Below are 15117 nucleotides of genomic sequence, written 5' to 3' on the forward strand. Positions count from 1 at the left end.
TCATCATTTACTCACCCTCAAGTTGTTTCAAACCTGTATGAATTTCTTTCTTCTGCTGAACACAAAGGAAGATATTTTGAAAAATGTCTGTAACCAAGCAGTTGATGGACCCCATTGACTTCCATAGTATTTTTTTTTCCTACTATGGAAGTCAATGGGGTCCATCAACTGCTTGGTTACAGACATTTTTCAAAATATCTTCCTTTGTGTTCAGCAGAAGAAAGAAATTCATACAGGTTTGAAACAACTTGAGGGTGAGTAAATGATGACAGAATTTTCATTTTTGGGTGAACTATCCCTTTAAGACATTTCTATGAACTCTCGTGTTTTTATCAGACTGGAGTAATGGCTGCTGAAAGTGGAACTTTGCAAATCACATGTAAAATCAGATTTTGAAATATAGAAAATTGTTGCAAACAGTAATTAAAAAACTGGGGCTTGGAAATATTTTCTGTGATTAATCTTTGCTATTTAAACATTAAAAATAATTAAAGCAGCATGAGTTTTTACCCTACACCCTCTTGCTAGTGTTATTTATAAATGATAAATAAAAGCAGTCTGATAAGTTGCAGTTTTAAAGCATGTCTTTCAATTATACTATAATATTTACAGGCTGTAATTATTCACTGCATCCTCAGAAATTGTATCAGTACTGGTATCACTGGCCATTAAACAAATATTTAAAATACTGTATGTGGTTTTAATATTAATATGGAGAAAACTGAAAACTGTAATCAATTCGTTTTTTCAGCAGTCCTATGAATAATCATAAATAATAATATTAACGTTGTTTTTAATAATTAGAAAGCTGCATTGGTGAACAGAATATTCTATTTCTTTCAAAAGCAAAAATGTGATTCTAGACAATACTGAATAAGGATCTCAATTACTGGGGTTCAAAACAACAAACCTTTGGCAACCAGCCCAGATCTTTAACCACTATGCCAAACTTCCCCGCACTTGAACAAAGTTGTCGCATTAATCCAGCCTTATCTAGCGCTCTGCATGGAAGCAGATGTCCATCAATAATGGACCGACTCTAATAGTGTACGACTGAATGATTGATGAAAGCCTAACTGGGTTTGTGATGTGCAGCATCAGTGAGATGCTTTAGGTAAGCACTACAAATGACAGACTAGGCCGTGTGAGGGACAAGTGCAGAGAGGGAAGAGACAGATGGTGTTAAAAAAAGAACTGGTGCCCAGTCAGTCTTTCATGCCCGCCTCAGCCAGATGGCTCCTTCAGAGTAGTAATGACACACCCAGCAGTGCCTCTCTCCTCCAGTAGGGGGCACAGTGGTATCTGCAACTCTCAGTTTGGAGTTCCACCAACCCTGCTTGAACACACCTGCCTGTACATTTAGTGGAAACCTGAAGACCATGATTAGCTGGTTCAGGTGTGTCTGGTGCTGTATGATACTAATCGGATTGGTCACCCAAAAAAAAAAAAAAAGGAAACCTGTGAGGTTTCTGTCCCTCCATTGAAAGACCAGGTAACCAAAACTTAGAAGACTCAAAATGGTCATAATGGCGTCATAATCCAAGCGGTTTAATCCAAGTCTTGTGCATTTATATGATAAACAGATATAATGATTTTTTTATCCAACGCATACATAGAGCACACCACATATGGTAAACATGGAAGCTAGTGTGTCACACAAACAAACCTTATTGATTCTTGTGCATCAGGCAAGCACGTTTGAGCTTCCGTGTTTACCATATGTGATGTGCTTATGCATGTGCCGATTATTGTTTAGATGTGAAAAAAAAAGAGCCAAAATTAAATTTGTTCATCAAATAGATCATATTTCTTCACAAAACTTGGATCAAACTGCGCCATTACGACCTTTTTGGATCTTCTAAATTTTGGTTACCTAGACTTTTAATGGTGGGACAGAAACCTCTCAGGTTTCAATAATAAAAAATCTTAATTTGTGTTTTGAAGTCTTATGGGTTTGGAATGACATGAGTGGAAGTAAATGATTAACTATCCCTTAAAATATGCACACAAGTTTACCTCAAACCAAATTAAAGTGCAATTATGATACAATGAGTGAAAAATATGTTTTTACCTGGATATGGCACTCTGCCCTTGGTCACCAGCTCAGTCAGCAGGATACCGAAGGACCAGACGTCAGATTTAATGGTGAATCGGCCGTACAGCGCTGCCTCTGGTGCAGTCCACTTAATGGGAAACTTGGCTCCTAGAGGAACAATGACACACAATCTCTAAATTACTGCAGTAGAGTCAATGGCTATTACTAAAAGCAAATGTCAGCATTTTAAAACATCCCATTGACTTCTACACAACTCAATTCAATGGATAATATGAAATTTTGTTGTTTACCATTTACCAACGGTAATTTACCATTACTGATAGTTAAAGTAGTGAAGGGCATGTGAGAATCTGTTATAAAAAACCTTCCCATACATCGATCACTAAGGAACACTAGTGAAACAGCTACAAAAACAAATGCATGTGTCATTTTCTCTACTGCCCAGAGGCCTTAGCGCTTTCAAGACTCCCTGCAGGGAAAAATCATCATCAATTTATGTAGGTAATGGCAAGTCAACTTGCATTCTGGGAGATAATGGATTCAGATAGTAATTGAGGTAATTCTGCATGATTAGATGCTGATTGCCTTGTAACTTCCAGCACAATGGCTTTGTTGCCAGTAGCAGCATTGTTCCAGACTAAAGATTGTGAGTTATACATTTCACCATGCATATTTTGTGTAAAGGTCTGATTTTGTGGATGAAAACCCCCCAGCTTGCTTTCATTTTCAAATCAAGCTTAGAGTTTATAATAATGTTTAAGGCCATAATGGCCTTTCTATTCAGGTTTTGTAAACAGAATTTGCACAGGGGTAGAATAATAATAGTGTTTAAATTATTATTATAAATCTTCATCCACTATTCATTGACAACCCAGCAGAATATTATTACAGAAATAAAATATAATTTTGTATTATTTTATAACATTATGCACTGCTCATATTACACACTACTGCACCGGAAAAAGAGACCAGAAATAATTCTATACTCATTTAAAATTCTCTAGTCAGATGGCAATACGTGATTAGAATTTAAAGTGCATAATAATCGTGATTATTTCAAATATGTCCGCAATCAGATAGATCATGAACAGGAAATTATGTAATTATCGCTTCAGGGCGAATTATAGAAAGTGTTAATATTGCATTTCCATCCACATACCTTGTCTAGCAGTGTATTCATTGTCTTCAATCAGTCTAGCCAGGCCAAAGTCGGCGATCTTGCAGACCAGATTGTCTCCCACCAGGATGTTAGCAGCCCTCAGGTCTCTGTGGATGTAGTTCATCCTCTCGATGAAGGCCATACCATCTGCAATCTGGACAAGACAACAGGAAATCAAGCCTCCAGAAACGCTTCTAAAAATCAACCTGTCATGGAAATCCTATTTTAGGAGCGTCAGAATGATGCATTTATGGGTTCAGATAAGGGGGCACACATGTTTGAAGTTTTGGTGCTAAAAATCTACATTTTAAACCAATGTTCAGATGTGAAAACAGCAGCTCCAAATAGCTGCGTGTGGGTGAGATAAACAAACAGGATGCTGAACACAAGCTTAGAAGAAAACAGGACAAAATATTCTTGAGGGAATTAAACAAACAATCTCAGACTGAAAAACTGTCCAAAAGGTTTTCATAAGCATCGTCTCGCAAGCTGAGATGTGAGAGGGAGATTGAAGCCTCAGCCAAGCAATGCGGCAGTGATGGGAGCTCAAGGAGGAGAGAGAGTGAGCGAGCGCAGTAGGAGAGAGGAACGTGAGAGAGAAACAGCAAGCTTTTTTAAGCGAACAGAGCTGAATTGAGTGGACATTAAAGTGAAGTGGCCCCACAGGAGTGGCGGTTAAGTGCTCCAGGCATTAGGCGGGAAATGAAGATCATAGTGCCTGGGAGAGACACACGGGCAGCAGGATGTCATATCAGATATTAAATAAATATGACAGCCAGATGGAGACTGAAACTGAAACCCTGCCGCTCTGGGAGGTTCACTGAGACTTGCTTCTACTAATGATTGGGCAGCTGTGTGCTACTTAATGAGGAAGAGGCTGGTTAACAGTGGATCGGGGGTTGGGTTTCTCTCTCACCTGGGCAGCCATGTCTACTAGCTGGGGAAGCTTGAGGTACTTGCCCTCACCCTCCTTCAAGAAGTCCAGCAAACTCCCTGAAAGAGAGAGGCAAAGAGTAAAGCTTTCTTTTCCGTCAAAATTTAAAAAAAAATTAAAACTGGATATGAACCATATTATAATTGATAGAATATGAAATTTAAATAACAAGAAATAATGTTTATATAATCATATTTCTACAGAATATATTTTAAATTGAATATGTATTACATATATTATATCAATATTTAGGATTTTTTTTTTTTTTACATTGCAACCATCTCAACACCAAATTATAAAACGGGTCTTACATTACTTTTTTTAATTATAGAAATAATATAATGAAACATAATTAGAAAAAAATATATATGAACAAATGTTAATTATAAATGTAAATTATAAATGTTTTATAATTTGAATAATGATGTTGTAATGTAAGATAAGATATGGTTGTAACGTAAAAAATATAAGAACAATAAAACTAGTTACAAAATTGTATTCATTAAGTGGTTAATGAATATAGGTCCTGATGCTTAAAAATAAACAGGAAGTGAAGAACAAGAATGCAAGCTACCTTTGCCCATGTACTCAGTGACAATGTAAATTGGCTCCTCGGACACAACGGCATACAGGGGCACCAGCTTGTCATGCCGAAGCTTCTTCATGATCTGGGCTTCCTGCAGGAAAGCTTCAGGAGACATGGTGCCCGGCTTCAGAGTCTTTATAGCTACTTTAGTCGTGCCATTCCAAGTACCTAGAAGAAAAAAAAAGAATAAACAAAATGAGAGAGCAAAAGAAAGCAAATCAAAACAAAATTACACAAAAAACATTGTTTTTGTAGAGCAACAACCCTGTGTAATCCCGTTATTAATCCAGAAGTGGAACTGAAGTGTTAATTCTTTGATTTTACAATAAAAAGTAAAATGCGAAATATAATATAAAAACCCAAAATAAAGCCTATTTTAATTTTTTTTATACAAAACCTTTAATTTGTCTATTTAATAAGAAATTATCAGAAAGGATCTGAGAAATCATCAGAGGAGAAAAGTATGAAAACCTCATTAGTAGTAAGAAATGTGGGAACACTGAAATATTTTAATACCAAAAGCAAGATTTATACACAAGAAGTCCATGGAATTCCATTAAAGGGGTCGTCAAATGCCCATTTTCAAACAAGTATGATTCTTTAGGGTCTTCATGTAAAGTATGTAACATACTTTGGTTAAAATTTCTCAATGGTTGTGTAAAACAACACCCTTTTTACCCATAGACAGTAAAAGAAATGGGCACAGCGACCCCATAGACTTCAACGGAGACAAGTGAAGTCAATCAGAAGCACTCACTTCCTGATGGCTGAGCATACTGCGCAGACTCAAACTGAGCTTGACGACGTAGATGTGACGTGAGCAACCTGTCTGACAGTTGTAAGTCTTCTAGTAGCTGTGCCAAGATAAATCAGAATCATTTCCGAATCTTGCAGAGATGGAGAGCATGAGTAGAAGGTGTCCATGAGCTAGGAGCAGGAGCAACTTTATGACTCTCTATGGGCTTCTCCATTGACTTTATCGGACTTTATGCCTCCACGTCCCCCCTGATTGCCTGTGAGCTTCTCCTCCTGTCTATACGGTAATTTCTCTACTGTGCAACAGAGAGTCGCGTGGTTATGACGCAATCGTTAGCCTATTTTTACAAAAACAGCTTCTACGGGGCCATAGTGTAAGATACAAGGTAATGGAACCTTTTATACATTTTCGTGTTTCTTTAGAAATAAATAATGGACAAATGGAGTCTTTAAACGCCTCAGATGTAAAGTTATTCGCTGTCAAAGTGACGCCAAAATGAATGGGAGTCAATGGAATGCTAACAGCAGGTGATGAATGGTTGCCCCCATAGAAGGTACTTACCCCCTTGTTTTTACCTTCTCAAAAAACATTTTGGTGCATGTCTTTTTAAATAATAATGAGCAACTGCTCACCCCACCCCTCTCTTCCGTGGGGCGTGTCGACATTAGACTTTTAGAGGATTAAAAAAAAATGGATTTGAAAAATGGAGTGAATGGATTTTTTTCATTGTATGGTGGTTGTGTCCACACACTGCAAAGACACATTTATATGTAAACACCATTTAAAAGTGAATTGTGCATCCGATGACCCCTTTAAGAAATCTTCCAAAACGGGTGAAATATGTACATTTGCCAGGACAGACAATTGAGCAAACCGCTTAAACGGCAATGACAGATTGCCAGCTCATGACAAAACAGTAATGTGGAGCCTATTATGCATGTTGAAACAAACATTCTCAGACAATAAGCAGAATTTCTGACATAGTTTTCTATGATGTGGCATGTTGGAGCTTGCAGTGAAGCTAGTTTTAAGAGCTGTGACGGTAGTACATAAACACTTAAGTTCTGTGGTGCATTTATTAAACAACAGACGTATATGACATTCACAGAAGAGGACAGTGGGGTGATGTGTGCCAGGTGCTTTGGGGAATGAGTTTGAGTTCATTTGTCTTACCCATCCAGACCTCTCCGAAGCAGCCCTGACCCAGCTTGAGCTCCAGACGCAGTGACTCTCGTGGGATTTCCCATGCGTCTTTAGCCAGACCCTGAGTCTGGGGCTTCACCGTCGGACACACTGTGGTCAGTCGGTAACACAACCCATCTGCATGCTCTACACACACACAAACACACACGCATAAGAGTGATGTCAGAGAGAACACAACGGTCATAAACCCTATGCAGATGAGACTAGTTTTCCCTGTAGTAAATTACGCCTGACACGCCCATATCCAGACTTCCATATCCAAATCTCAAACAAAAGGGGACAATTAAGAATAAGACTACAAAATGACCTAGGTGAGGGCAAAAGACATTCATCATTTAACCAGCCATAAAGCCAATTAATCACTGTCTTTCAACAAAATGATTAAAATCTACAAAGCGGGTCTCACAGAGAGAGCCAGACAAGGACTGATGGCCTTTCATTAAGCTTTGACATTCTTCAGATAAGATGAATCTAAACAGCAAATTTGTTTCTTTCACAGGTCCTCAGGTCTGTGACAGGTTGTATGAAATGCCTGACAGAAAACAATTAAATCCACTTCTCAGTGGGAGTTTAAACATAGACAATAATGGCCTTGAGTTGGTCCTTCCTAACAGCATCCCTTCTTCTGGCAAGATTTTCTACTACATTTTGGAACTTTGCAAATCGGGACTTACAGTACTTTTATTTAGAGTTAAGATTTACACCACTGTTCAAAAATTTGCGGGAAGTAAGATTATTCCAAAACAACTGTATACTTTTATTCAGCAAGGTTGCATTAAATTGATCAAAAGTGACAGTAAAGACATATGTCACAAAATATTTTTATAACAAATAAATGCTGTTCTTTTGAACGTTCTATCAATCAAAGAATCCTGAATTTTTTTTTCAGTTTCCACAGAAATATTAAGCAATAAGAATTAAACTGAACAAAATGTGTTCAATCAAATGTACATCTTTAAAACAACAAAAACAGCATTGGGCTTGTGGAGGCTTGTTCCAGACCAAACACAGTAGACCATTTCTAAATGGACCCCTTCTTTATACATGGTGCATTGTTAGGCTGGAACAGAATAGGTACACCCTGCTCTACAGTAAATGTTTGTTAAAGGAGATTGTATGGCTGTATGACTGATTTTATGGACCTGCTAGCAATGAGTGTAGCTGAAAAGCCAAACCCTTAGATTAAAAGAGTGACCGCATACTTTTTGTAATGTAGTTTATATCAAGTAATCCTGCTTTAAGAGCTTAAACGCTGAGGTAAACATGACACTGGTTTGATGGCTTGACAGAACCACAATAAGGAGAATCTGATGGTTTTGCTTTGTGGGGACTGACGTCAGCTACAAAAACAGAGCTGTGGCAGGACACTCACGTAACGTCTCATAAGATCAAAGAAGTGTCGATGTTAAAAGCCCTCTCAGAGGTTCTCCTGTGAAAACTAAGCCAAGATTAACTGACAGTCTGGGTGAACGGGGACACGTTTCTCACAGCAGCCGTCAGGCAACTGTTAGCGCTAGTCACACTGAGACCCCTAAGCTTCAAACCAACACCCTGCCATCTCCACATGCCTGGTATTCTGGGCTTCTGTACTCCACACTAAGTTTCTGGCCATGTCAAGTTTTGCTCAAAACACTTACGGTCCATTTGTATCGGAAGAAGATACAATAAACAATATTGTTTCTTTAGGTTTTTCTACACTACGGTTCAAAAGTTTGGGGTCAGTAAGACTTCTTTTAAAGAAATGTATTATTTTATTCAGCAAGGAGGATGCATTACACTGAAAAAAGAAGTGACGGTATATATTTCAAATAAATGCTGTTCTTTTGAACTATTTAGTAATCAAAGAATCCCCCAAAAAATGTATCATGCTTTCCACAAAAATATTAAGCAGCACAACTTTCATCATTGATAATAATAATAATACATTTTTCTTGAGCACAAAATCAGCATATTAGAATGATTTCTGAAGGATCATGTGACACTAAAGACAGGAGTAATAATGATGAAAATACAGCTTTGCTGTAGGAATACATTACATTTTAAAATATATTAAATTAGAAATCAGTTATTTTTTCATTTTAAATTGCTGCTTTTACAAATAATTGCAGCCTTGGTGAGCATAAGAGGCTTCTTTCAAAAACATAAAAAGACTTAACTTAAACCAACTTAAACTTTTGAATGGTAGTGTATACATCATATAACTTCAGTAGGACTCAAAACTTGACCCAAGTGAATGTGCTAACCTGTGTAATGCTTCACCAGTTTCTGTAGAGTGTCAAACTGAGCTCTTGTGGTGATGTAATAGCCGCCACTGTCAAGCTTTCGGATTTTGTAGTGTTTCACGTTGTCTCCTTTCATCTCATCCCAGTCCCGTATTGAGAGAGAGTAAGCCCCTGCCACAATGAGAGGACGAAACAGATTAAAATATTTCTGATTTAGTTTGGTTTTGAGTACCAGTGCTGTACATGTCTTAAGATAGATAGCAATTCACTTACCTTTAGTGGTCTCACTTTCTCGGACCAAAAATGTGCCCCGCTGGTTTCCAGGAACCAGTAGCAGTCGCTCTGCATCTTTACGACCCATTTTTCCAAAGTACCATCTGCGAGATGGAAATAAATGAAAATAAATCACTTGCCCAGCCATGTTAATGTGGAGTTTGGAATGCTCTGGAACATATAAAAGGCAGTCTGATGAAAACTAAACTAGTATTTAAAAAAAAAAAAAAAAAAAGGTCTGATGAAGAATGATTTTCTCTGAAAAGAAAAACTGACTTAAGTCAATCAAATTGGTCTGAATCTGTCCTGAATGAATTTGTCAGTGTCTAGGTAACTAGGAAAATACAACAAAAACAACAACAACAAAAAAATAAAACAAAAAACTTTACAACGAATAAAAAAAATTGGGGCCAGAAAGATGTTTTTGAAAGAAGTCTCATATGTTCACCAAGATTGCATTTATTTGAATGCAAAAATACATAAAATAAATTATATTAGGAAATATTATTACAGTTTAAAGTAACAGTTTTTTTTATTTGAATACATTTCAAAATGTAATTTATTCTTGTGAAGGCAAAACTCAATGTTGAAAAAAGTTGTACTGCTTAATATTTAGGTGGAAACCATGATTATTTTGATGAATATAAATGTCAAAAGAACAGCATTTAGTCGAAATAGAAATCTTTTGTGACATTATAAAAGTCATTACTGTCACTTTTGATCAATTTAATGCACCCTTGATGAATAAAAATTAATTTCTAAAAAAATATAGATATATTACTGACCCCAAAAGTGAAAGGAATTCAAAGTAGTCATCTTGATAACTGCTGATTTATATCTTGATGATTTGTAATAAAGCAGTGAAAAAACATCAAGGTCTACTACTTCAACATCACTGCTTTTTTAATTGAAAAATGCAGAATGCTATTTTTAATGAATGAACATGATCATGATTAAATATTGTCTACATTTAAAGGGCATTTTAAAGTCAAAAACTGACTTAAAATAACTAAAATAAAATAATGCATTAAAACATTTGCAAAGTGAAAAATGGCAAAGAATGAAAGCAAAGCTTGTATAGAGAAATACAACAGAAAACCCACCCCAAGTGAAATAATAGGGGTCTTTTGTCTTGCAGTCATGTGTTTGTTGGTGTGTTTGTCAGCACCAGGGCTCTGGGCGTACGTGTGACCGGCCATCACGCTCTCTTAATTACGGCATGAAGGGATGAGATGATTGGATAAGCACAGGAGGAGAGGAGTTACTTACTCTTCCGCTTGGATGGAGTCTGCAGGGGCCACGTAATTACTGGGAATGTAGCCCTTCTGCCCCGTGTTGATGGAGCGAGCCTCCCACCAGTCTCCCTCTCTATGGGCCAAAGCAAAATACACAACCGAGATATCATGCTCATGTCCTTCACCACAAACAGAACAGTATCAACAGTAAAAATGCAGGGAAGTGAAGGAATTTGAAGTGTATGATTAAAAATGTCAGGGTCGTTACAGAAGGAAAAAATTTGAGCAGTGAGCATTTATTGAATGCTAAGCCTGGCTAGCGGTTCAACAGATGGCCCATTATGGAAATACATCAAGCCAGACAGATTTCACCCTCGACGAACTTGGAATACAATGATGGATTAAAAAAGGAAATAATTAAATAAATAAATACTCAGACACATACCATGTTTGTATGACTATATTTGACATTCATTGATATAATGCAATCCCAAGCCCCTTACCACTACCATCACAACTAAATGGCTAACCCTAACTTTAACCCTAAAACCAAATGTTAACCCTTAAACAGCCCTTTAAAGGGGTGTCAGAAGTGAAGACCTGCCAAAAGGTCCTCACTCCAATGGGCTAAAACTCAAACTGGTCACAAAGATAGCTATATAATTTGATAAGCTATTAAGCTATATTCATTTTAAAAAAGCTAAATAAGCTATATTAATTTGGTGGTTGCAAATTTCTGTTTGGAAACTTTCCATGGGAATTAACAGGAATAAACTAGAAATTAGAAGGTTAGCCTATAACAGAGAAATTAAATGTATTGTTAAAAAAGCATCTTGCAGCATAATCTTGGTAAAAACAACCAGATTGCATACATATTCAGTTTTTAGTTTCTACCCTGCACATTTCTCAATCACATGCACACAGCAACTGCATGGCTATTTGAGGCCACACCCCTGAATCAATATGTTTATTTTATTCAACATGCATGCTTTTATGAAAGAATCAATGAAAGTTCAACTCACAAATAAATCAAAGTCAAAAAAGTCATTTTTTTAATTTGTATTAGATTGCATGCATGTCTGCTTATGGCCAAACAAAATGTTTACATTTATGTTTGTATCTGACACAGTTTGTATAAATTACCACAAATTTCTAATTAATTCCCGTTAAGTTTCCAACTTGGAATATTTCCAAAATTCCCCAACTTAACTTACCATGGAAATTTTCTGGAAATGTTCTGCCCCTTTGCAACCCTAGTTGGTATGCATTATGTATGTATCCATCTATATATATCTATACACAGACACACACGCTTATTTACTTCATCTTTAATGCAGCACGACATGCTCAAGCCATGTCACCCCGGAGTGGACGTGAGTGTATGAGCAGAGGAAAGGAACTCACGTGTTGTTGATGATCTGAAATCTATCGCCTTTCTTGAAGGATAGGTCATCTGATGTCCTGGCTTCATAATCATATAAGGCCACAAAGAAAGTTATGCCGCCTGCAAGAAAAATCAATGTAGGTGGAATGTTTAAAGTTTGGGTAAAGATGCAAATCACAGGCTCAGACAATACAATGATAGTACGCTAATGGCTAGTTAGCTGCAAAGTAACTTAATTTTTTACATTTGAAATTACAGCATCAGATGCTATTTCAGCCACATAACAGAGTTTGGTTAAGCATTTATAGACACGTTAAATGAGGTGTTCATTGATTTTTGTTCCTGGCTTGGTCATCTCTACAGACAGTTATCATTAGCTGGCTCGCTCTTTGTCTTGGCTACATAAACAATGGGATTTTCACAAGCATGGTTTATGGATGGCCCAGTTGGACGCAAAGAAGAAATACAGCAGAGCTAAGATGGTTTTAAGTGTGAGGGAAGACAAAAGGAATTGGTTGGATTAAACCTAAACAGGCCTCCGAGAAAAGATTATCCATTAGTGAAGAACAGAGGGCCGACGGCGACCAGCTGATTACATCCGCTATGCCACACACACACACACAGGCCTGCCAAGTTAAGAAGCCTAACGGGTATGACATGTACATGAGTGCTGTCGATTTTTCTGTTTGGCTAATAAATTGGATCAGGTTTGAATCTACAGACAAAGTGTCGATGATGAGTAATTAGGGTTGTCACAAAAGCAAAATTGCAGTAGTTGATACCGCTACCAGCGAAATTTCTTTAATACAACTGCGATTCACAGCAAAAACTATAAAACAATAATAATATATGAATTAATGTGTATTGAACTTGCAAATGTAACATATAAATGTTAATCATTTAAAAAGTGCAATATAAAATATACATCATAATATTGTCATCATTAATACAAACAAATGTGCATTGTAATTGTAAAAATCAGTTAATACACAGCTAGCTGTGGATTATCCCACTTATATCATGGTCATTTGCCAGCACTGAGAAGTTAAAGTTGTTATTGATGCTTGCAATATTTGACAGGAAGTCAATTATGGCTTGTTAGATCTAGTATTCTGCCCACTTTGAATCAGTATGTATCAGTATACAGATTTATACATGTATTATATATGTAGCCTATGTATATATATTTTTTCAGCTCATAGCATCATGTAATCTTCAAGTATTTCTCAGGTAAGCAAACATTATTAATTATTGGAGTAAACAGCCAGTAATGGGCTAAACAACAAAGAAATAATCAGAACAAGCACTTTTTCATTTATTTTGTCAATCTTGTTGATTGATAATTAACTATAGACAAGATAAGATTAGAGAGCTATAATAAAATGTTAATTAAAAAAAAATATTTGGTTGGATGTAAACAGCAAAGACTAATGAAAAGATCAGAAAACAGAAAAACAAATGTTGTTTATATTAATATACTGCAGGACAGGCATCTTGACCAAGTAGTGAACATCCACGTGCTGGTTAACCTGGTTGATTGCAAGGTTTGAGGCACTCAGCACAGAATACTTGGTACCACCGGTATTGTAGAAAGACTGGTTGCATTTATTTTAGTATTGACATCTAACATCCCTAGATTATAACAGAAATATGTGAACAGTTTCAAAAATGCCAGAAATAATATATTTTATGTGGGTGAGCTGGGTACACTGTCTTCTGCCCGCCCACTGACATTGACAAGATCTTAAAAACTCTCCAGATTTTCCCTGGAGACGATTTCCATCAGAGCACAGTGGAATTAGCAGTTAAGCAAAGGCTATCAGATCAAATGCTGCCTGTAAAAGCAGATCCATGAACAGCGCTTTGCCTGTGACAAGACATGATGTGATAATTACACTATTTATAGCCCGACTGAATAAAAACTGTGCCGTTTACAGAGAACACACAAAGATCTAATTCTTTCAGTTTTCTGCTGTAGACACATATCACATTTATACCCAGTCTCTTAGAGTCAGGGAGAGCAAAACTTGGTATCAAGAGATCTCTAGAGGGCACTGTCTTAAGCATAACAAAGAAATGATCACTGAACAAAGAGGAATAAATCACATTAGTTCCCATCTCCTTTTTATTCAGGCCTATTACAAATGCAGTTTGTAATTCTAATTTAATGAAACACACTGGATATATTGTTTTAGTGTCCTCATTTACATAACATCTGGCTTCCATGAACTCGTTGTCTGATTTCATAAAGTGCTTACATACACAAACAAAACCCCAAACACAACCTTTATCCTCATGGTGACCCTGAGCTTTTGAATGAGTTATGGTGCTATAGATGCCATATTTAATGTGAGAAATTAATAAAAATGAGTCTGTGAGGGATATATAAATGTTGATATTGTTCAAATCAATCAGTCACACCTTAGTGGGACCAATAAAATATTAAATTTTTCATTCAGGTTATATATATATTTTAATTAATTTCAAAGATGTGATTATTTAAAAGCAGTTCAAATGCTACTCATTTCTGCACATAATTATATTAATGCAGACTGTTATTGCTTATTTATCTTTACATTTTCATAATGTTAAATAAACTGAATTACTGGTATATAAGCACCAAAAAGATTGTACGAATGATCTTCAGTTAGCATACACAAAGACTATTTCATGTCAGTTTCTGCCTTATAAAATCCTGATTTATTCCTTATTTTGATGTAGGATAAAATCCTTTAATCCGTTACATTTAAGCTCAAATCAATCGTTTGTTCGTTTTATAAATGAGGCCCCTGGAATGAAGAAATTTCAAAACCCGTGATCCATGAGGCCAGACCTGATATCAGACATCGGATATGGTTTCTTAGGAATTCTTGTTTCCTTAGACAAAGCTACTTCACAGAGGTTCAAGCAGAGCTCTTATCGCTCATCCACTCACCTGTGACGGCACCAGGGAAGGGGCTGCTCACAGCAACAGTGGAGAAGGAAGAGGAGGCTCCACCGAAGGGTGTGATGACAGAGGAGGAGCCACCGAATGGGGTGAGCCCAGTTGTGCGGCTGTTGTAGTTGTTGGTGGGGCCCTTCAGGGTAGGTGACTGGCCCATCTGGGTGGGGTCTGGTCCGTAGAGACCCATGTGTGAGCCAGGGGTGGGATTGGTGGGATCTGGTCGGTACTTCTGTGTAGGACCCTTGTCCTCTTTACTCTTGACACAGCCCATAGTCAAGCCTGTGGAAAGAGGAGTTTATATTTACCAGCTCTCATGGCATTTTTCCAAAGGAATGCAATCTTGACCTATCATAGCAATTGCAAC

The 15117-nt window shown here is 37.0% G+C and overlaps 1 protein-coding gene across 1 annotated transcript in view; it reads right to left on the reverse strand.

Moving 5' to 3' along the window:
- yes1 (YES proto-oncogene 1, Src family tyrosine kinase) overlaps positions 1-15117 on the reverse strand; it is a 32951-nt gene that overhangs the window by 4169 nt on the left and 13665 nt on the right. The window contains exons 2-11 of the mRNA XM_081374785.1: positions 14745-15032; positions 11830-11929; positions 10460-10558; positions 9191-9294; positions 8939-9088; positions 6666-6821; positions 4724-4903; positions 4132-4208; positions 3216-3369; positions 2072-2203 (exon numbers count right to left, since the gene is read on the reverse strand). Coding sequence (XP_081230911.1) covers positions 2072-2203; positions 3216-3369; positions 4132-4208; positions 4724-4903; positions 6666-6821; positions 8939-9088; positions 9191-9294; positions 10460-10558; positions 11830-11929; positions 14745-15024 — 1432 coding nt within the window. The 5' untranslated portion in view covers positions 15025-15032. The remainder of the gene's footprint in view (positions 1-2071; positions 2204-3215; positions 3370-4131; positions 4209-4723; positions 4904-6665; positions 6822-8938; positions 9089-9190; positions 9295-10459; positions 10559-11829; positions 11930-14744; positions 15033-15117) is intronic.

This window comes from Scardinius erythrophthalmus, assembly GCF_964197995.2.
Source record: "Scardinius erythrophthalmus genome assembly, chromosome: 9".
Taxonomy (NCBI): domain Eukaryota; kingdom Metazoa; phylum Chordata; class Actinopteri; order Cypriniformes; family Leuciscidae; genus Scardinius; species Scardinius erythrophthalmus.